The sequence below is a fragment of the Sabethes cyaneus genome, chromosome 2 (genome assembly GCF_943734655.1).
Source record: "Sabethes cyaneus chromosome 2, idSabCyanKW18_F2, whole genome shotgun sequence".
In the NCBI taxonomy this organism is placed as follows: Eukaryota; Metazoa; Arthropoda; class Insecta; order Diptera; family Culicidae; genus Sabethes; species Sabethes cyaneus.
In genome coordinates this window covers 80,126,975-80,150,417 of record NC_071354.1, presented here as the reverse complement: position 1 = coordinate 80,150,417, position 23,443 = coordinate 80,126,975, and the positions used below count along the sequence as shown (strand labels likewise).

The 23,443-nt window shown below is 38.6% G+C and overlaps 1 protein-coding gene across 6 annotated transcripts in view; it reads right to left on the bottom strand.

The window, feature by feature from the left end:
* Positions 1–23,443, bottom strand: part of LOC128738800 (NAD kinase-like) — an 80,491-nt gene that overhangs the window by 33,494 nt on the left and 23,554 nt on the right. For 3 of the 6 annotated variants that reach the window (XM_053834197.1, XM_053834196.1, XM_053834195.1), the window contains exon 2: positions 3,264–4,064. The exons of 2 other annotated variants lie outside the window; for them this stretch is intronic. In XM_053834197.1, the coding sequence (XP_053690172.1) occupies positions 3,264–3,829 (566 nt within the window). In that variant the 5' untranslated portion in view covers positions 3,830–4,064. Of the gene's footprint in view, positions 1–3,263; positions 4,074–23,443 lie in introns of those variants that run through there. One more of the 6 variants, XM_053834198.1, reaches the window with a different exon arrangement.

The window sequence follows — 23,443 nt, the reverse complement described above, 5'->3', positions numbered from 1 at the left end:
TGCCAGATATGTCAGCACATATATCGTGGAACCCCGTTCGTTTGACCGTTTTTAATCTGAACACTTTTTAATTTGAACCCCGTTGGTTTGCACAACGTGCAAATTAAAAATGGTTCAAATGTCATTCTCAATATGACATCATTTGCTTATGCAGACAATGCACATAAACACGATTTGTTTGTACTGATCTAGCGTGTTTAATCTGTTTCAAAATGCGTTTTCCCAACGATTATGGTAGAAATCTGATCGGAGAATGAAATATTCGGTGCTTGCAACTGCCAACTGAATCAAACCACCGAAACAATAACAAAGAACAGGGTAGCCAGCTCACACAAGCTCAAGCATGTTTAGGGTTACCAGTTGTTCAAATTAAAAGCTAACCCCGTTAGTTTGCATGAGGAATCGTTCAAACGAACGGGGGTCCACTGTATTAGTAGTAGTGTAAATAACGCACCATATGCTGCAATTAAAAACAAAATGGTGCTAATGGCTAGTGAATGAAAATTGATTTATATTTTCATATCAGAGGGGAATTTTTGTGTTCTTCCGTGATAAAAAGAAGTAGAATTGTTCTGTGATAGCATATTCACAGCTGTTTAGTTTCTAGAATAAGTAAACGTGATCACAATTGTGTGTTTTCCAAACCATCATCAAGAGCGGATACGCGTAAGCGATTGCTGCTAGTTTTTTGAGCCTGGTTACGTGCTAGTGGGAAAACAGTGGTTTTGATGTTTATTGAATAAAATTAAGCAAACTACTTACATTTTTATGAAAATAGTTATAACACATTAAAGCCTATGAGTGCTACGTTCGTTTCAGTATTGTTATATAGCGCAAAAGTTTTTATTTGGGAAAATGTAGCCAAAAAAGGTAATGTATGCCGAAATTAGCAGCGTGATGGGAATACAAGAAGAGTGAAAAACATTTCAATTGTCATTACTCACAATCGGACGAGCAAAGCAAAAAGGGAAGAAAAGTAACAAGCGCCGAAAATTATAGGGGAACTGTGGGTAAAATGAACAGGGGGGGTAAAATGAACAGGTAGCCAAATTGCCAGTAAACCGCTTAAAATCTGTACCAGATCAATAGGTATCTTCTCCTAGAAGTATTTCAAGCTATTTGAGACAATACGTGGTGAGCATAAGTTTTCTAATGTGAAAAAAATTGAAAAAGTAAAAAATATTTGTTGAAATCTGACGCTGATGGTAATTTCCACTAATAGTATATAAGCTTTTTTGGCGAAACAAATTAAATTTCGACTATTGGTATCATTTAGTGTTGTTTGCTTATCACTGTCCTGCGGATCTGTCGAAAATTCCAAATATTTTTATCAACTGTTTGTTTATAATAAACACTAGAAAACAATTGGTGTTTTGGGGGCAAAATGAACACTTCACTATGGGGGCAAAATGAACTATGTGTACAATGATGTTTTATTTTCCATATATCAGCAGCCAGAACCTAATTACAATTCAATCAATAAAAATGATCGAGTCTCTCGAAAAATAACGCAAAATGACCGATGAAGCGAGTTGAAAGTCAAGCATTATATGAACGTGGCGAAGATACATTATGTTAACTTTGTGGAGTCCTATTTTAATTTTAGCAGCCTTGTTGAATATCTACAGCTTATGTAGAACAATGATAAGGTAAAATAATGTTTAATTTATCCAAACTGCATGTTAACTTTAGTTTTCTATGACATGTTCATTTTGCCCTCACTGCATGTTCATTTTACCCACACGAAAAAAATCAGGCTCGAATGTGACACTTTCGAAAATAAGGAATTTTTCATGACAAATCGTCCTTTTTCAAACATCTTTATATTTTGCTACGTGGAATATGAATCCAGCTTTCAATTCATGTAGTGCGTTCAGCATTTGGTTGGTTCCTGGGGAAGCAAATGGCGACATTGCTAAGGGTGTTCATTTTCCCCCCAGTTCCCCTAATCATATTTTCCATCCATCAAGCATGTTCATAGCGCTGCTTTTGTTTGTTTGATCTCATCGTTTCCTAAAACATCATCGTATAAACGATGCGATCAAGCTAATGACTATTTCTTCATTAAAGTTTATTCAAAAGAAGCTCAAGTTTTGATTTTCATGCAAAAATAATTAACTGAAAGAGCGCCAACTAAGAAAAAGTCCAATTTCTCTTTTTCGTTTTTCATATCTAATGCTCTACTCAGTTTTTTTTTTCAAATTCAGATATTCTTTTTGGATAAGGATTTCGAAAAATAAGGAACGGATATTTAAAAATATAGTCAAGCTAATTATAGATGTTCCTGAAAAATTAAAAAATAATTATTGCGGCTGTAGAAAGGCTAGGTCACACCGCTAGGTGCATTAATTCGGGTTTTTGTTAAATATTTCACTAGCTGCTTTTGAAAACAATATACTGAACTGAAGCAAACTATAGTTAGGTTTTAGAAATCATAAGTTGCATGTATTAATCAGCTAGTTGGCTTTAAAAATCGGGTGGCAAAAAAAATGTTAACCTGAATAAAAAAAATATGTATAAAATCAATTGTCTGTGGGATTTTTAGCCTAAGGAACTCGAAAAATTAGTGTACGGAGTGTTAACGCTTCTGACACGAAGCAGAAGAAGAAATTCAAACAATGACATTTCTGAAAATCAGGAAAAATATTATTTCGATTTTTCTGTTTGGTTGGTTTTTGCATAACTACGCATGCATAAAATAACTACGTATATGTGAAAAATAAGAATTGATTAATTTTTGACGATTAATCTTTATTTACGTGATTTCAAAAATTTCACTGGGATGAACTTTATACCCTTTAGTTCTGGAATAGTTCAAAACATAGACATTAGTTTTATCACGCGTATGGTGATTACGAATACTGCAACTACCATTCAAGTTTATCAAGTGGTTTTAATACTGGTAGTGCTGTAATTCCAAATGCAGCTTAGTTGAGATATTTGGGAGTTGCACGTACAAAAATTTTACACCTATCTGTAATTGCTCACTATCGAGAGAATTTGCACTAATTTAGATTTTAAATAAAACGTAGAACTAAAAAAGCTGAATAACACCATAACCATAACCAAGAGAGTGTTGTTTTCAAAATCATTTCATCAATGATAGTTAATTAAATTCCATTCCTAATAATACGAAATATTTGTGATTTCACTGATACATTAAGAAAGCAATGTTCGCCTAAAACAATTTTACGTTTTGCCCTTAGCGAGTTGACAGTGGTTTAACTTCAAGGTAAAGTAATGAGCAAAATATTTCAACTTACGGCCAAGTGCCGGATCTCCGGCGGCGCGTCTCGGACGAAAAGTAGCCGTCATCGTTGAGATAGTCGTCATCGCTCCACTCGACGTGTTTGAAGTTGCTGCCGACTGTACCAGTGCTGCTGCTGGCACTGGTACCGGTACTGGAACAGCTATTGCTATTCCGGTTACGGCGCTTTATCACATGTACATTCGATTGGTGCCTGCCGGCGCCAGGCCGATAACTTGACGTCACTCTACGAGCCTCTTCTAGCTGAGCTGAAGTGTTGTTAATATCGCAGGTACTGGCAAAGTTCTTCTGCTGCCGATCAACTCGCCTGGTGGGTACAAGCTGATTATTGTTTATTATGTCATCCATAGCAGCGGTGGAGGAGAACGAAGAGTCACCGGATCGACGGGCACTTATTGCTATCGATGGAGTTCTAATTGGCCTTCTCTGGTCCAACTGCAAGTTGCTGCTGGAATTGTCAACTGTAGCAGATCTATTCCAGGACGACAATTTGTAATGGACGCGTTCCTCCAGTCGGGATCTATGCAACGTTGCGAGGTCAACATCCGACAAATAAGCCATATGTTCTAGATGTTACACACTCGTGCAGAAAAACCACTTTGTGGAGGGTTGCCTAACCACAGACAAAGTTACACTTCTTTACGATAATTTCACAGCTGAGCACCGAAGATTGATGCACTTTTAATTATTCACTAAATTCATTCCATAATGTTGAGATTAATAGCAAACACTAATGCCTGTTTACTCCGAATAATACTTGCAGAACTCACTGATTCCGTACGTTACGATTTACCATCTGAGAAGTAAATGATTTCTTTTAGCTGATACCCCTCTTAACTATGAAAAGCAGCCGGTTTTCATTATCAATCATTAGGATCGCATCAACGCTGCCACCTGTCGTTCGCTTACTCAAACAACTCGATCACGTCAATAATGGAATATGAAATCTTGTTTCTGGATCATTTAGCTCCAGCACAACTTAACCAGTCAGTAGTAAATTAACGACTACTGGACACAGGCATTATGCCGCATACAATATATAAACATACAATAAAAAAACTACTTTGTTTACATTTTCTCTATCAAACCGTCCGTCGGCCTATCAGCAAGCGGCACTTCGCCAAAAGCAATCGTCTGCGTCGTTGATAGACAAGGGAAAAAGATGGTCCACGTCCTTATCACGTCTTACCAATGATACTGATAGACATAGTTGAAAACTAGCAGGAAAGAGTGACCTTCTGTCGTGTCAAGTCGTGCAAAAACACAAAGCCTTGCGGCAATTGCTGGTCGGGGTTAGATTATTCCGGAATTTATGACGTATTGATTTGCGATGATTAGAAACCTCCCGTTTGGCAGGCAGGTGATAGGTAGGTATGGGTTTAATGCTATGGGAAAGCGTTGTTTAGAAAGTAAACTAAAATTCGAAGGGCACGATAAGGTGATACATTACTTTAGCCGTAATACCAGTGTTGGGCACTGCTAATTCACTAATTCGCTAATTCGGTTAGGCTGAGTATAAATGATAAAGTATAACTAGCATTTCTCGATTGGTCGGTAAGCGAAATAGCGAATTAGCGGTGCCCAACACTGCGTAATACATACGTAATTCGACGTGATCAGTTATGAAAATTGTAGAAAATATTGCAATATACAGGTGAAAAACTTAGGACGTACAAAAGTTTCTGTCATTAAATATCACTTGATATGTCCCGTTTTAGTGATGTCATTACTAACAGCCTATGACTTGTCGTAATGCAATCATAACTGTTATTTTAGTGATATATTCTACATATTTGGTAAAAAAATTATTTCTAAAAAAAACGATGCAATAATACACCTGAGTTGAAGAGTTAATTGTTTGCCTCTATCGATTCTGGCCCCATGAGATGACGGTGCATTTTTGCTATCATGTTTTGCAAGCAGTGTATTATCTTTTTTTCCCGCTGAGTCACCATGATAACTTTTTTGTTGATGTGATAAATTTTTGTTGTGGTGATTTGCAAGTGAGAAGAAATCACAGGGCACATTATTTCAGCACAATAATAATTATTACTATTTCTTTCACCAGATGTAATATTATGCAGCATTCATTCATATGTAGATGCTCTCCTAGGTAAATGGCTCCAGTCTTGCACACTAACAGCTAACTGTAGAGTTTATCGAATAAAAGTAAATGATCAAGTTCCAGAAGCGAAATTTAGCGCCTAGACTTTGAAAAATGTAGCAAAAGTTATACGAAATTTTGAAAAAAAGTGACAATAATAAATTGCAACATTTTATGGTGTAGCAATTATGACATATTATTGCATATTCTATTTCATATACCATACCAGTACTTTGATCAAAACAGTGCAGCTGTTGTGACAAACGTTTTCTGTAGTGCGCACTTCATTTTCTTTGCAAAAAATAATTAGAAATTAAGACGGAAAGAAAATGATGGTCAAAGAATTGCTCAGAAATGGATTATGATTATAAAATTTGTATCTATTGCGTTGAGCGTCAGATGAGTTAGCGCATTTCAAATCAATAAAAATAAAATTAAATTAAAACATATGTGCTTAAAAAATTCGTTCCTCTATGGATTTGAAAACTCAATTATTATGAAGTTGATTAAATGATATCGTTACAAATAAACAATACATTTATTTACACAGAACATGACTTATCAAAGGTCGTTCTACTACAACAAACTCGCTTTCTGCAACTGGAGGGTAATGAAAACTGCATGGAGACATCAGAATACGCATCTTCTGCGACGTCTCTTAAAATCTTCTGATCCGTCCGTTAATTTCTGAAATGCTACAAAAAACCAACACGAAATTCATTCCGATGATGTTTTGCAACTGTTGGTCAGACAAGATGATATGCATAGTAACAGATAGTGATGATGAAGTTTCAAATACACTTTTAAATATATACACCTTAAGTTGCTGTTAATAAAATTTCATACAAAAATGCATTTTGACACCCTTTTTCTGAATCTCTAGAAATAATTCATGTATTCATGAGTAATCCAAACCCTTTTAATAATTATTTCGGCGTAACACGACATTCGTACTACACCATATTGAGTTCAACCGAGTAACATTTTTTGACGTAGGACTACGTCTTACGGCAAGTTTTGAGATAGGGTGTCATTCCAAAAAATCGAAAAATGCAAGCGTCACGAAAAATGAAAGGTTTTGAGTGCTAATAGCTCAGCGGTTTTCCTATTGATTTTCAATATTCTTACACCAATCGATCGGAAAATCTTCTAAGAATTGACCCAAATGAAGAAAAGTATGGATTCTTGATGTTGAACTATTGAAAAATTGAAAATAATGAACCTATATTTTACCAGAATTCTCGCTTCGTGATTGGTTGAAAGATTCTTTACGAAGATCTAAACTTATACCAATTTGATATCTGTGCTTGGGAAGTAAGCCAAAACAAGTGACAAAGTTTCCTCATTTCAACAAGATTTCTTAACACCGCGGTTAAACCTAGACCATTTTGATGTCCTTGCTTGGGAAGTACGCCAGAGAGAGTGACAAAGCCCCCTCGTGCCAACAGATTTCTTACGAACGTGATTAAACCTAGTCCAATTTGATGTCTGTGTTAGGGAAGTGTGCCAGAAAAAATGTCACAAGTTCGTTGTCCCAACAAATTCTTTACTGCGAAACGATTAAACCTCGGCGAATTTGATATCTGTGTTGGAAAAATGTGCTACAGCTCTAGTGTTCGATTATAATACGACTCTGTATGAAGGTGAAATTAGTCATCATCGATTCTGCCAATTTCAAAAGCAGTTTTTTTGTTTGAAACAAAAATTCGGTTTATGAAAATATATTCGCTGTGTTCAGATTGGCAAGAAGAAGGCAGTATATACATTTTTATAAACACCATCCCGCCGAAAATTGGGCTTCCCGACGAAAAGTCAATGACTGCTAGTTTCCCGTGAATACGCATGCTTACCGTTTCATTAGAAGTGTATTGAAAAGATGTGCTGTTGATAAAATAGGATTGAATTGGTAAAATCCCTTCAACGTGGGGAACCATGTGTAATAAAAACAATCTTTAATTTCAGTAAGGTAGCAGGAAAGCAATAGTTTGTGTTCTTGGTTTTGTTAAATTGTTTTCAAATGCACAATCTTTTGAGAATTGAACGTATGCAATGTTACTACTTTGATAAATGTTACATACAACACATGTAGCATGTATATATGTTGCATATAGTATGTATACATGAAGAATCGAATGATTACAAGCATGAATACATGCCACAATCACTACAAAGAGACTTACGTAGTCCTGCGTCACCTATATATGCGGTCGTGTCTTGTACACAACCCCTCTGATTTTTATATTTTTTATTTACTTATATACCTATATGTTTTTTATTTACCATGTATAGGGTCAGGACGTAAACTATTTTGGAAAGGGAAGTAGTATCTGATTAATTGGATTGGATGATTAGTTGGATGAACTGGAAAATTTCGATATAGACGTTCTTTCGGTTGGTACCCGAATGTTTTACCAACTAAACTACCGTCGCCCGTTAAAGTAGGTAGTTTAACATCTAATTTTGTTTTATTCTCCCAATTCTATTATCTCTTAAAAATAAATTTTCTAACTTACTTTTGGGGAGATTAATTAAAAAATCGTCCATACAATAAGAAAGAGTTTTTTTACACTAAGAAACTTCTCTGAACATTCATAACCAGTATAATCAACCGCGCGTGTTTTGATACCTTCGGGACCACTATGCAGTGTAGAGAAACTCTAAATGCTTACTTCACTCAAAAAAATCGACACGTCTCTTCTACGTGAAAAATCACGTAAACTTATGTAAACTGTATAGCAACATGGACTTCAGTGCCTAGTTAATGGTAAAGTTGATGAAATTTACTGGGAATGCACGTAAACGGATTCGGATCAGTGCGAGCTACCAAGAATTCATGTGACCGTTACATGAAAAGAGCGATGGATGAGAATCACGTATATTTTCACGTAAGTTAAACGTACCGTTTCTTTTGACTGTTATTTTGTTTTCGTTTGCAGTTTGCACATATGTCTATGTGTAGCTTCATGCTTCAAATCCTCTTTATCTGTTTGCACAGATTTCAACGAGAATGAAGTAAGGTAACGAACCTATTTTGGACCTCATGTGCGGCTGTACATAATTTGGACACTTATGTTTGATTTTGCTGTAGATGTTAAAATTGTAAGCAATTGCAAATGAGAGGGTAGATCAACTTAACTTTGTTCCCAAGTAGCACACGTTGTCACAATTGAGTCGCAGCGGCTGATATGCGACAAATTTAAATGTAAAACTTCGGTTACAGTAACCTAAAATATAACAGTTGTGTAACCGAAATAGCGCAACTTATGTAACTAAATCTGGTTGCATTAACAGTTACTCAATAACCAATATGTAACATGTATAGTTACAAAATGGTTACTATTGAAGTTACACATAAACTGTAAATTGACTTTCAATTGGTGGCAAATTAGTTATCTTGTAACTTTTATTGCATAGCGAAAATGTAGCAGGTTTATTATTTCAATCTATGGCTGTCAACGTCAAGCAGTAAATTTAACTGTTGAATATAGAAGAGTGTATAAATTATTATTTCAACACAAATTTTAATGCAGTTTCAAATTTATGGTGAAATGCATGATTCTAGCTTTGAAAAATTCACGCGCTCTTATTTAATAAAGCTTTTCGCTACTTACTTCTTTGAAAAATTGATGTTTTGTAAATCAAATATAAAAATTTAAATTTTAATTTTTTGATTTTTTAAATTTATTCTTAGCAATAATGAATTAGTGGAGCATTCACCTAGAAACCATTAAAAATCAAGTTGTTTTCGCTATCACTTCTATCACAGTAAAATTCATAGCCATTTTGCCTTTGGTTCTAACTACTACACCATCGTCCTTGAAGTTTTGTATCGTTTTCGGCATATTGCATGAAATGATTTTAAGCAGCCATTGTTCATTGTTCACATTGTTGATATCGGGAAAAGGTATTTTTTAGTGATTGTTGTGAAAAGAAAGTGTTAATTTAATATCAAAGAATAGTTTCAGTTTGAATAAAACAGTTACCACCAGTGTTAATCATAGAAGGTTACATTTCAGTTACATTCTAGTTGTACGTAACCTTAGCCTTCGACCTGGTTACGGTATCGGTTATACGGTAACCAATATTAAATCTGTTGTAGTCACTTATTTCTTATGTCGTCATTTCTAAGTTACACTGTAACCTATTTTCATTGCCGGTTTCGTTTCGATGTAACTTGATCGTTTTGACGTTTGAGAATAATCATCATTTGTTTACTTAATACCAATGTCTGGGCGGAGAAGATTCCAAGTACCATCAATTAAGTAAATAAACGCATTTACAAGAGCATTTACGACCCGTGTACCAATTGTTTATCTTTACCATTAGTAAAATTCTTGAGATCTAGTTTTTGCTTAATCCGTTGTGTTTACAAGGAACAGTGAACAAATTGTTGCGAGAATGTTACTAGCCGACTTTTTTTGACTTCGTAACTGCTCGTAACGGAAAATTAACTGTTTTGCGACCAGCAAGTTGTTGACAGTTCGAAAAAAAGGTTTCAATTTGGTCATTTGGTAACTGCCTGGTAACTTTTTGAGATTTTTGTCACTAGAAAACTAAAAAGTAACTATTTTTAATTTTATGTAACCTAACTCGTTACAAGTATCCTAAATGTAACTGCTGTGCAACCTTTTTGTATTTTTTTATTTTTATGATTAGTTACAAGTGCTACTTGGGTTGCAATAAGTATTTAGGAAGATGATATTGTTGGTCTATACCAATATTTTTTCAAACAGCCGTGAGTAAAATAATAGTTTCTAAATAGTATATTAGAAGATGTGCTGTAAACAACACTCGTTTATCCAAAAATATGCTAGTCTACGCGTGTTGCATAAAGATTATTTCAATGTTCTCAGTACGATTTATTCGCCGAGATCTCGCAAAACATATTGTGTGCAGTCAATGCAGCTCACTAATTTAGTCATGATTCTCGGAAATAGTGTCCTTATGCCTAGTGAGATATGGTCTGCTCCAGTAAGAACTTGTCGCACGACGTCGAACGGATGTCGTCCGTCCCAAGCGAAACTTTTGCTTGCATTGTTGCAACAACGGACAACACATTCTTACTGGAGCTAAACCGAAAAAGGTAATGAAATTGACTAAAGTTTATGAAGCGTCTTAGTAGAATACGAAACCTGGAAATTAAATAAAAAGAAAACTTGTCCAATTTTAGACATAGGTAGTAGAATTAAAATGGAAAAGTTTTCTTTTTATTTAATTTCCAGGTAACGAAGTTTATTAAGGAAGTCATAACCGAATCGCTCTTTGTGACAAGAGATAATGTTGGAACTAATGCTCGAACAAATTGACAGCCCTGTATGAAGCGAATATAAGACAAAGACACATTCAGCACATACATGTAGTGAATAGCATTGGCGAGGCAGAATGTAATCAAATTAATGGCACTCATAGGTCATAGCATATATGAATTGTTATTCTTGCTTAGCTATGAACTTGAATATCAGTTGAAAACAACACTTTTATATTTTAGCACTGCCCAAATACTAACTATACTAACTAAACTAGACGTTATGTTTGGCATCCTTGTATAGAATTCCTTCGCGTGTGCGCAACGTTTCCCGAAAGGTCGAGTAACATGAGGAAAATGAGATATGTCATTCTGTGTGCTACTTTCGAGAACAACAGACGTGAGGTTTGGATACGACAATACAGTTTTACCCCTGGTAGTATATTTTTAACTGTCAGCCCATGAACATGACTACTGAACTCTTGACAGTATTTGCCTTTCTCAGTTTTCTCCTCTTCAGAACAACTCATTCATAAGTTGTAGTGCTGAATGATTGCTCGACTGACTGTCAGTCAATTTTCTTGCTGATATCTTAGATCTCAAAGTTTAGTTTTTTAAACTGCTTGCTTTTTAAAATCAATCAAAACCTGGCTGAAGGAAATTAATTCAAACTTCGGAGCAATGCTTATGTCTATTGTAATTTCGTTTACGTGTTCAATATGAATGTATGATTCACATTTGATTTCATTCACTATTGTCAAGAATTAATGAATGTAGAGAACAGCACGAACATGAACACAAGTAATTCGCTCGAATCATTGGTTTCAGGTTGGCAATGCTGAGTTTATTTCATCTGTACTAGACACAGCAAAGAATGAGCAGTATATTGCATCAATTCGGGCGTATTGCATAAATAGAATATAGGATTTCTAAGGACTGATTGGAACATTGAGTGCTTAGCGTATGCGAATTACAGCCTTAATCGAGGAAGATGAAATCGAAATGGTAGACGAGTCGGTATATTTGTGTTTAACCGATAGTTACACCACTAGAAAAGTACAAAAACACATTATGGCAAAAAATTCCATTTATTTGACCCAGTACTTTGTAGATGGTCCGGAAGGTCCGGATATAAGACCGGATATATCATAGAACGTAGAAAAAATTAACAAACCATGAATTGAACCAGCCCATTCCGTGAGAATCAGCCAACTAAAGTGGGCTAGATACATCGTAAAGAAAATTGGACGACATCCCATTGAAAATGGTTCCCTACAACGACCCGATACAAATGAGGCGAAGCGACGCGCAGTAGTCAAGAAGGATCGACCAACCCGAAACCACCTGCGGACGCTAGGCGGACTGCAAAGCTGGCAACTATCAGCCATGAAACGAGTAGAAAAGAGACGACTTCTGTGTACAGTGTACGGCCAGCAGAAAGAGTCATAGCCTCTGTATTTTGCAACACCCATGAAATGTGCTCATCGACTTGTTAACGGAGGAGTTCATATTACGTTCCGCATTGGGTCGAACCTATGGTCCAATCTAGTAGAAAAATCACTCCGGGCTAAGCGAAAACCACTAATTCTTCTGGACAATACAGATCGATGAAAACTACGGTGAATCTAACCGACTTGCGACTTGAAATATTTCGACACCCTCCATATTCACCAGATCTGCTCCAAAACGACGTCTACCTAATCAAAGACAAACCTTTCTATAAGATAGCTATTAAAAGGATAGAATAATTGTATCGCCTCGAAAAATGCCTGACATGAATCAAGTCAAATTTTGCTACAAAAATATTTTTTATGGGTTAAGTCTAGCATGCATGGTCAATGTTAAACACGCACACATAAATCGCACACTTTGTTACTATTTTGTTTCAACAGCGTTATGTACATACATGGCATACATACAATTTTACAGACGGTCTTGAATTTTTGTACTTGTACGTCTTTATAAACTTGCTTGATTTCGTGCTGCATTTAGTTTAAGTATGCTTTAACAAGCTGTTGCGTTGTGTATGAAAATGAAGAAAGAAAACATGGTATACTTCGGTTCGGCCGACCGGCTCATGCTACCGCGCTGATGAAAAACAGGATGTTACGTAGCAAGATCCGTTTCACACATCAGGAAATATACCTTCTGTCCAATTTTGGCAAGTTACCAATAAATAGGTAATAGGGAATTGGATGGTATTTTCTGCATACTTCTGATTATTGGGCCCTGTTTGTTTTGTTACCGTTTCACATCTTTACCCTATACCCATAGGTACGGTTGCAGAAAAACGCAACTAGATAGCAGTATACTGGAGTTCGGTATGAATTGAATTATATAATTATAGAGGTAGGTTGGGTATGCGTTTAATTTGTTAATAAAATAATATTGTCATACATTAAAAATAAATATAAATAAAATTAAAATCCTAGAGACTAATTAAAATAGGGAACGATTAAAGCTACATTGAAATTACTCCGAGATATCAAAATAGAATAGGTTAAAAAAATTAGGGGTTAGGCAAGCTCACTGTGCTTAACGAAAGTCCCGTAGAATTCCACAAAACAAAATAGAGGGCGATGCAAAACGCAAAATTGAAGTTCAGTGACTAAAAGAGCCTGGACTTAGAACGAAGAGGATCCGGTTTGTCTACGACAAGTGAGACTCGATCACTTTAAATCAAGTTGCCAATCGAACGAGGTGTCAAACTCGTTGCTTAATATATTTTATAAATCGAAGATTTCCAGTACCAAATACTGAAGTGGAAGTAAAAGTGTGATCTATACCGCCAAAGGAATTAAATAAGAGTTATATCCCAGTCAGGTATGAACATTGGGAAAGTTTCCGGGCGAGCGACACCCTAACCTCACGATGTCACGCTAAAAGAACTTTCTCTTTTGTGATAGGACCCATTAGTATTGTTTGCAGAATCTGGTCGGAACCGGATCACCAGGATTGATACTTGTAGCCTTGCCCGACGGCAAGTGATTGAATAATAAAATCCCCGCAACCTCGAACGAACCCCGCCTGTGAGGTCACCTGCGCTCGTGTCAGAGGCTGTGACGGGCCCGGGTAAGACCGAAGCAGAGTTCCAGTATTGGCGACATACCTACCCAACCCCAACCCCAGTAGTTCAACCCCGCCTTCGAGGTCACGTGTGCTCTAACCTGAGACCGTGACGGGCCTGGGCACAAGCTGGAGCCGCTACCGGATACCACCCAACATTTAGCAGTTCGCCGAAACCGCGTAGCTGAGAGTTTGTCATCGTGTATTGAATTGGTCGGCCGACCACGTAGGAAGCAGAGAAACAGTGAGTTTATAAATTAGGGAATAAAAGTTAGTTTTGTGTTAATTGAGTGTTTGATTCCTTGATCGAAAAGTAGACCCGGAGCCGACTCTGAGAGCCTTCGTGCTCCTCACAGCCGAGCTAGCCAGAGAAGAGGCCGTGAGAGCCCAGCCCCTACACGGTTCCCAGTGGTTCGACCAGGAACCTGGGGTGGACTCAGCTGAGGCCCCTCTGGCCTCAGCAATAACAATTGGCGCCCAACATATTCGTCGAAAGTAGATCAAGGTTTCAAAAACGTAGTTTTTGAATACTCGGAGTGTAGGAGGAATTGTAAAATCATATAATTTTCCAAAGTCTCTAAGAACGCAAAGGGTTAGTGAGTAACGGTAATGCGAAACATAACTTTCCACTACAACTGAACTTATTACAATCGATGACTTACAAGTGCGCGTACGCTTATTAAAGCTACATTTCGAGATTGTGAGTGGACTAAATAGTTGTCCGCGTAGCAAATTTAGTTTAATTTCGAGAGAGTTTAAAATTGATTGATGGGTCTTGACTGAGTAACATTGAAAAATAATACATTCCTTAGTAGTATTTCGGATTAACATAAGTTAGAATTTTGTGATCAATATTTATTTCGCTTTTCCTTAAATAATATACATAAGTGCATACAATGGATTTGCAAAGTTTATATATGAAAATGGATGTGTCTCACCTCACAGTTGATGAGGTAGAGCACGAGCTTTTGATTCGAAACCTTTTATTCAGAAAAGAGGATCACGAGAGCGTCAAGCGCCGTAAGCTAAAAGATAGAATGCAAGAGGAAAGGGCGATGGGACATGTTTCCACCGCATTTGCTCGTACATGGCGCTCAGCCGCCGAAGAAATTGCTTTAATGAATTCCACTCTCACACAGATTAGTGAGACGCTGGATCACCCGAAGGTTAATCCTAGACAAATCGAAAAATTGAAAACAAGAATGGTCCACTATCGGGTCAGAATCGCTCATTTATCTGTAGCTTTAGACGCGAGAAAATATTCGTCGCAGGTCAGGGCAATCGAGAAACAAATTGCTCAGATTTTCGAAAAGCATTTCCCATTTCCGTCCGCTCCCAGAGCCGAAACACTGTTGAGAGAAGAGCCAGTCGAGAGGGGAATCGAAAAAGCTTTAGAGGAAGTTAGAACTGAAATTAATTTTCTGAATGAGACAGTAGTGGCCCTAGAGGATGACGAAAGCGCATTAGAGGGTGCTGTCGGAGGGCAGAAATCTATCGAATCGAAACAACAACAATTAGAATCTTCAATGAAAAGATCCGATGAAATTTTAGACAAGTTAAGTGAATACGAGCAGGGAAAAATTGAAAATGTTGAACCTTTAATAAAGGCTTTCAAGGATTTTGTCATACAAATATCCGACCAAGAAAGAGCGAGAAGAGAACAAGAAATTCAAGCGGAAAAAGATAGAAAACTTGAAACCGAGGAAAACATTAAAAGAAAAAAGAAATTAGAAAAACTGCTAGTAGAGTTAAATGAAAAAGTGAAACCTCAGATTGCGCAGAGCAGTACCTCTGCGAATATTTCGAATGATGGAATAGCACCATCAGCCCTTCCAGAAGGGAAGAACGATAAAGCGAATAAAAGGAAAAAACTGAAATGGAAAGAATTAGATGCTACATCTACTACAGATGTTTCCGAGCCAGAGACGAAAACATCTACAGAACCAACCCAAAGCTCAGATAGTTCGGATAGTGACAAGAAAAGGACGAAGAAAAGTAAGAACCATAATAATGAAAAACGTAGAAAATCAGTAATGGGAAGATCATATACTTCCACGGAAAGCTCTTCGACTGAATCGGGGGATAGTTCCCAATCATCGTCTTCGACGACGTCGGATAATTCTTCCGATACAGAAGAGTTGCGAAACCAAAGGAATAAATGTCGAAAACATAGAAAATCGAAGCGAAATAAAGAACCTTTGAAACGAATTCCTATCTCGGAATGGCGATTAAAATATGATGGCAGAGATAATGGGATTAAATTAGCTGAATTTCTAAAGGAAATAAAAATGCGAAGCAGATCGGAAAATATTAGCGATCGCGAATTATTCCGATCCGCATTACATTTGTTCACTGGACGAGCCAGGGATTGGTATGTGGAGGGAGTGGAGAGTAAAGATTTTCGAAACTGGAAAGAATTAAAAAGGCAGTTGAAACGTGAATTTCTTCCGCCTGATTTAGATTTCCAGTTAGAAACCCAAGCAACCAATCGCCTGCATGCGAAAGGTGAAAAATTTGTGGATTACTTCCATGAAATTCAAAAATTTTTCCAGTCGATGACAAAAGCTGTGTCGGAACGGCGTAAATTTAAAATAATTTGGCGGAATTTACGCCCTGATTACAAGAATGCTCTCACGAGCAAACATATCAAGTCACTCAGTAAGCTGAGAAAGTATGGCAGAAGGGTCGATGAGAACTATAGCCATCGGTATCAAAGATCACCAGGGAATACCACTCAGCATCGAACTGCGCAAGTCAGTGAAATAATGAGTCCCGTAAACTCGAAAGCTATAAACCAGTCGAATAAAACAGGTACCACTCCACGTGTCTCTACAAACAATAATCGAGATCAAAAGTTCACTAAGAGCGCTGAGCAAGCAGTGCGAAATCAAAAAAGTACGACTGATAAAGTGGAAGTGACGCAGGGCAGAGAGAGTCATCCCTTAGAAGGGTCAAGTAAAAGCACTCTTGAGACGCTGGCTCAGCAGTACGTTCGTCCACCAATCGGAACGTGTTATAATTGCCGAAAACCTGGACATCATTACATAGAATGTCCGAGTGAAAGGCAAAAATTTTGTCGACTATGTGGATTTGGGAACGTGTACACTAGTATGTGTCCGTTTTGCCGAAAAAACTCCCAAGGTTCAGCTTAAGGGAGGCAGCTGAAACAAAAACTAAAATCCCTCCCGACATTGATAACACTAAATTTGAGTTATTGACTTGTGGCTTTCAACCCACTGTCAATAATGATTACCATACCGAGCCAGAAGTAGAAGAATGTTTTGTGATGCTACAAGATGACGACAGACCGTTTGTAAGAGTGTCCCTCATGGGTACCGAAGTCGTTGGACTTTTAGATAGTGGGGCGCAGCGTTCTGTATTGGGTTTAGAGGCAGAAACGTTAATTAGATCTTTAAAACTGAAAATATTTCCTTCCCAGACTACCATAACGACAGCTGGTGGCAAAAATATACCCGTCAAAGGCTATGTTAATTTGCCTATCACTTTTAACAATCAAACTAAAATATTGCCTGTTTTAGTTGCACCCGCACTATGCAGAAGATTAATATTGGGATACGGGGATTTCTGGCGTGCTTTTCATATTAAGCCGATAGTAAGCAGAGAGGACGTAATGTGTTGCGACGAGACAACCGTAGAACGGGAAAATGATATAGTTTTGAGCCCAGAACAAGTGATCGAGCTAGAAGAGATAAAAAAATTATTTAAAGTAGCCATAGATGGCGAGAAGTTAGACGTCACTCCATTAATTTTTCACAATATCGAGCTAAAAGAAGAGTTTCACAATGCACCCCCTATTCGCATGAACCCGTACCCCACGTCTCCAGAGATGCAGAGAAGGATCAACCAAGAGGTTGATAAACTGTTAACACAAAATGTAATTGAAAAAAGTCACAGCGAGTGGTCTTTAAGCACTGTCCCAGTCGTTAAACCAACTGGCGAAGTGCGATTATGCCTAGACGCGCGACGTTTGAATGAGCGAACTCGAAGGGACGCTTACCCCCTTCCCCATCAGGATCGCATCCTGAGTCGATTAGGAGCTAGTCGATACCTGTCGACGATAGACTTAACCAAAGCGTTTCTACAAATTCCACTAAATCCAACCTCGCGAAAATACACCGCCTTTGCTATACTGGGAAGAGGATTATTTCACTTTACCAGGTTGCCCTTTGGACTGGTGAATAGTCCGGCTAGCTTAGCGCGACTGATGGACGAAGTCCTCGGCTATGGGGAGTTAGAACCGAATGTGTTCGTATACCTCGACGACATCGTCGTGGTGAGTGACACATTCGAGGCTCACATGAACAGCTTGCGAGAGGTAGCTAGACGGTTGAAAACGGCTAATCTGTCGATTAATCTCGACAAATCAAAATTCTGTGTCCCAGAGCTTCCTTACTTAGGATATATTCTCTCGGCTAAGGGTTTGAAACCAAATCCAGAGAGAATAGAGCCGATAGTAAACTACGAGAGGCCTACCTCAATTCGGGCATTACGCCGTTTTTTAGGTATGACCAACTACTACCGGCGTTTTATTCCCATGTTCAGCGAGATAAGTGCCCCTCTTACGAACCTGTTACGTAAGAAGCCAAAATCCATTGTTTGGAATGATGAGGCTGAAATTTCCTTCAGGCGACTTAAAGAAAGCTTGATTGCTGCCCCAGTTCTGTGCAATCCAAACTTTAGCTTACCTTTCCAAATCCAAACGGATGCCAGCGACAGTGCGATTGCAGCGGTACTGACTCAGCTACAAACCGACGGAGAAAAAATTATAGCTTTTTTCTCACAAAAGCTTACGCCAGCGCAGCAGGCTTACTCGGCAACAGAGAAGGAGGGTTTGGCAGTTTTATCTGCTATAGACAAGTTTCGTCCTTATGTGGAGGGCGCACATTTCATCGTGATAACCGATGCGTCGGCTCTTACTCACATAATGCAAGGAAAGTGGCGGACTTCTTCCCGTCTGAGTCGATGGAGTATTGCCCTGCAGAGCTATGATCTCGAGATAAAGCATCGACGCGGGAAAGATAATATTGTCCCGGACGCTTTATCCCGAGCCGTCGAAATGATTGAAATTGGGGAAATAACGAATGATTGGTATACGGGCCTATTTGAGAGAGTGCAGACCTCTCCTGATAGTAACTTAGATTACAAAATTGAGGATGGTAAACTGCTCAAATTTGTCCCCTCACAGACCGAGGTGTTGGACTACCGCTATGAGTGGAAGCTGTGCGTTCCAGAGAATCTCCGGAAGGAGATTCTCCAGAAAGAGCACGACCAATGCTTCCACATCGGCTATGAGAAATTGTTACCAAAAATCAGGCAGTGCTATTTCTGGCCGAACATGGCAAGCGCTATTAAGAAATACGTCCAACATTGCTCGGCCTGTAAAGAATATAAACCGTCTAACACTTCGCAGCACCCGGAGCCGGGTAGAGCTAGGTTGACTACAAAGCCATTTCAGATACTATCTATAGACTTTATTCAGTCTCTTCCAAGGAGCAAAGCAGGCCATATGCATCTGCTGGTATTACTGGATATTTTTTCCAAATGGACCATGTTAATTCCGGTCAGGAAAATATCCACTAACATTGTGATGAAGGCTTTAGAGGAACAAAGGTTCCGTCGCTATTTCGTGCCTGAAATACTCATCAGCGATAATGCCAGCTGTTTTCTCAGCAAAGATTTTAAAAATTTCTTGGACAAATATAAAGTCCAACATTGGACTAACGCGCGGCATCACTCGCAGGCAAACCCTGTCGAGAGGCTCAACCGCAGTATCAATGCGTGTATCCGAACGTATGTGAAATCGGATCACCGTCTTTGGGATACTCGCATTTCTGAGGTTGAGTTTACTATCAACAATACTCAGCATTCGTCCACTGGATTTACCCCGTTCCGAATCATTTACGGGCATGAGATTGTTGCTAGCGGCGAAGATCACAAGATAGAGCCTGATAAGGAAGATTTCTCTGAAAAGGAAAGAGTAGAACGTAAATTGAGGGTTGATCGCACAATATTTAATCTAGTGTCTAAAAATCTTGAGAAGGCCTATGAAAAGAGCAGTCGGAATTATAGTTCGCGATTCCGAAAAGCTGCTCCGGTCTATCAAGTAGGGGAAAAAGTGTATAAACGAAATTTTACCCTTTCGTCAGCAGGCAATGCTTACAATGCTAAGCTAGCTCCTCCATATATACTTTGCACGGTAATAGCCAGGCGAGGGACGAGTTCCTATGAGCTGTGCGACGAAGCCGGCAAGAATATTGGCATTTTCTCCTCGGCAGATTTGAAGCCGGGAAATCCAGAGCAATAAATATTTCAGAAGCTTGGTGAATTGAGCGCTGATTCACTATAGCTTGTCTATGCAGTTTTGTTTTACTAGGTGGCCTTGTCCACTATCCAGTAAGATAAGAGTATCTCCGGCGAATCCGATAGCAATTAGTAGGCGTCACTTATCCAATGCTGCAAGTCCTTCCCGTTCATACAAAGTAGTTACAGGTGCTTGCTTTCTGATAATGAAACAAAAAGCGCATGGGAAAAAAAATTCCACAGGCCAAAAGAACCGATAAATGTAAATTCCTATGCTCTGAAGTTTTAATACCGGTTTAACTTCAGTATGTTATCAGGAAGTGAAATAAATCTCATCACAAAATTCCGAACTTTCCTACTATACTTTTTTCCTAATCTCGAACAACTTTTACTTTCCTATCGATAATGACGCGGCTTGGTAAAGTGATCATACACCTCGAATGTAACATTGTTCGGAATCCATTCGTCCTATGTTCTAAAGAGAGCAATAGATCGGTTTCCTCTCAATTAATAAATTGAGATGATTGGGAGTGTCAAGATTGATTAATCGATTATAAAGAGCAACAGCGCCAGTAAATGGAATTTGGTATAAAGTTGTCCAAATTATCTATTTGAGAAACTGCACGCTTGAAGGTAGCTATTTTAAAAGTCGAGCTTTGCGCAACGGCAAAACTCAGTCCTGGGTTATTGATAATTATAAGAAAGTTTGTTTAAATAAATTAATTATTTTATAATTAATTTATTTAGGGGGAGTGTGAGGTAGTGTTACCGTTTCACATCTTTACCCTATACCCATAGGTACGGTTGCAGAAAAACGCAACTAGATAGCAGTATACTGGAGTTCGGTATGAATTGAATTATATAATTATAGAGGTAGGTTGGGTATGCGTTTAATTTGTTAATAAAATAATATTGTCATACATTAAAAATAAATATAAATAAAATTAAAATCCTAGAGACTAATTAAAATAGGGAACGATTAAAGCTACATTGAAATTACTCCGAGATATCAAAATAGAATAGGTTAAAAAAATTAGGGGTTAGGCAAGCTCACTGTGCTTAACGAAAGTCCCGTAGAATTCCACAAAACAAAATAGAGGGCGATGCAAAACGCAAAATTGAAGTTCAGTGACTAAAAGAGCCTGGACTTAGAACGAAGAGGATCCGGTTTGTCTACGACAAGTGAGACTCGATCACTTTAAATCAAGTTGCCAATCGAACGAGGTGTCAAACTCGTTGCTTAATATATTTTATAAATCGAAGATTTCCAGTACCAAATACTGAAGTGGAAGTAAAAGTGTGATCTATACCGCCAAAGGAATTAAATAAGAGTTATATCCCAGTCAGGTATGAACATTGGGAAAGTTTCCGGGCGAGCGACACCCTAACCTCACGATGTCACGCTAAAAGAACTTTCTCTTTTGTGATAGGACCCATTAGTATTGTTTGCAGAATCTGGTCGGAACCGGATCACCAGGATTGATACTTGTAGCCTTGCCCGACGGCAAGTGATTGAATAATAAAATCCCCGCAACCTCGAACGAACCCCGCCTGTGAGGTCACCTGCGCTCGTGTCAGAGGCTGTGACGGGCCCGGGTAAGACCGAAGCAGAGTTCCAGTATTGGCGACATACCTACCCAACCCCAACCCCAGTAGTTCAACCCCGCCTTCGAGGTCACGTGTGCTCTAACCTGAGACCGTGACGGGCCTGGGCACAAGCTGGAGCCGCTACCGGATACCACCCAACATTTAGCAGTTCGCCGAAACCGCGTAGCTGAGAGTTTGTCATCGTGTATTGAATTGGTCGGCCGACCACGTAGGAAGCAGAGAAACAGTGAGTTTATAAATTAGGGAATAAAAGTTAGTTTTGTGTTAATTGAGTGTTTGATTCCTTGATCGAAAAGTAGACCCGGAGCCGACTCTGAGAGCCTTCGTGCTCCTCACAGCCGAGCTAGCCAGAGAAGAGGCCGTGAGAGCCCAGCCCCTACACGGTTCCCAGTGGTTCGACCAGGAACCTGGGGTGGACTCAGCTGAGGCCCCTCTGGCCTCAGCAATAACAGTTTTCGTATTATCTGAACCTGAAGAACCAATTTTTGATTAACGGTAGTTTTCCCTTCAGCATGTTGAGAACCGAGAGTATGCCCAAAATAGAAGTATGCTGAAGAACTAGTGCCGTACCCTAGTTGAAAAGAAACTTCAAAGAAACAAGTACGAGTTCACAGTAGCGGAATTCATTCAATAGCTTTTTGTTCAAGTCAATTATGGAGAGTATCATGTATGTGAATACTCAACAGGATGTAAAAAATCACCATTCATTCTATTTGTTTCCGAAAGAAACGCGGCGATAGTAGTTATATTAAAGGCAAATATTACCGCTGAACAAATGTTTCGGCATTTCGGTTGGTATGTCATAAATGTGTCAAATATATAGCCAAGTTCAACCCGTTGCTGACAGCCCGCGGCGGGCTAAACGAATGTGCAAACTTGACCTTCGTCATGCCTTATCGCGATACCCGTTAATATTTTCTTCATCGTTTTGCGGTCATTTCGTATCCACTTTTGATTGCCGTGTGCGTAGCAGGTAGGTAACTTAACACTGTGTACCAAGCAACCGAGCAAAATTGCGCCTTACTCAACTTCAGGATGGCCCTGATTCAGATCGCCGACGGTTCGTGAAAAGTAGAGCCAGTGACTTCTTCAGGGTCGCGTTACCGGTTGGTTGATGGTTTTCGAATATTCCAGTAGAAGTGATCGTGGCAGTCAGTGGCGGTTTAAAGCGTACTTTAATATATGGTTATATACATTACGCATCGCATACCATAAACCATACTAGTGCAATGCGGCTAAAGGTACCACTACAGGTCTACAGAAGCCAATGTGTTTAATTAAACCGCACATACCGTCAGTTGGGGCTATATTTGACACATATGTGACATTTTTCTAAAAGAAAAACACAGTATATGTATTAGTCCGAGACTAATTTGGAAAAATCAAAAATAATTTTAAATAATGTAAATTTTGTTATATGACGTGATCCTGTAATTCAAACGTATCCCCACTCGACCACATGCCAACCATGCGCTTGTAACTTAGCGTTTGACCTTATTCTTCTGCTTTGGAAGCCACATTTTTAAGCCGATGACGGTCGCTTTCAAGCTGAAGTTTACGTGGGTATCGACAACAAAGCGATACTGTAGAGGTCAACCAGAAATAAAATACCACCAGAGCTCTCTGTTATGTTAAAGTGTAAAGTGTAAAGGTTCTGGCGCATATAATTTGCATAGATCAAGTTAAGAAGTTCTTTCCCCGAGAGGTAGAAATTTGTAAACCCTTTTTAACTGAAACAATTCTCGTAACAAAATCTGCAGCTAAGTAGAGTCGAACTTCTTGTTGTTGTTCAACAAAATGGGAAAACTAAGATCGGTTGAAGTTTCACACC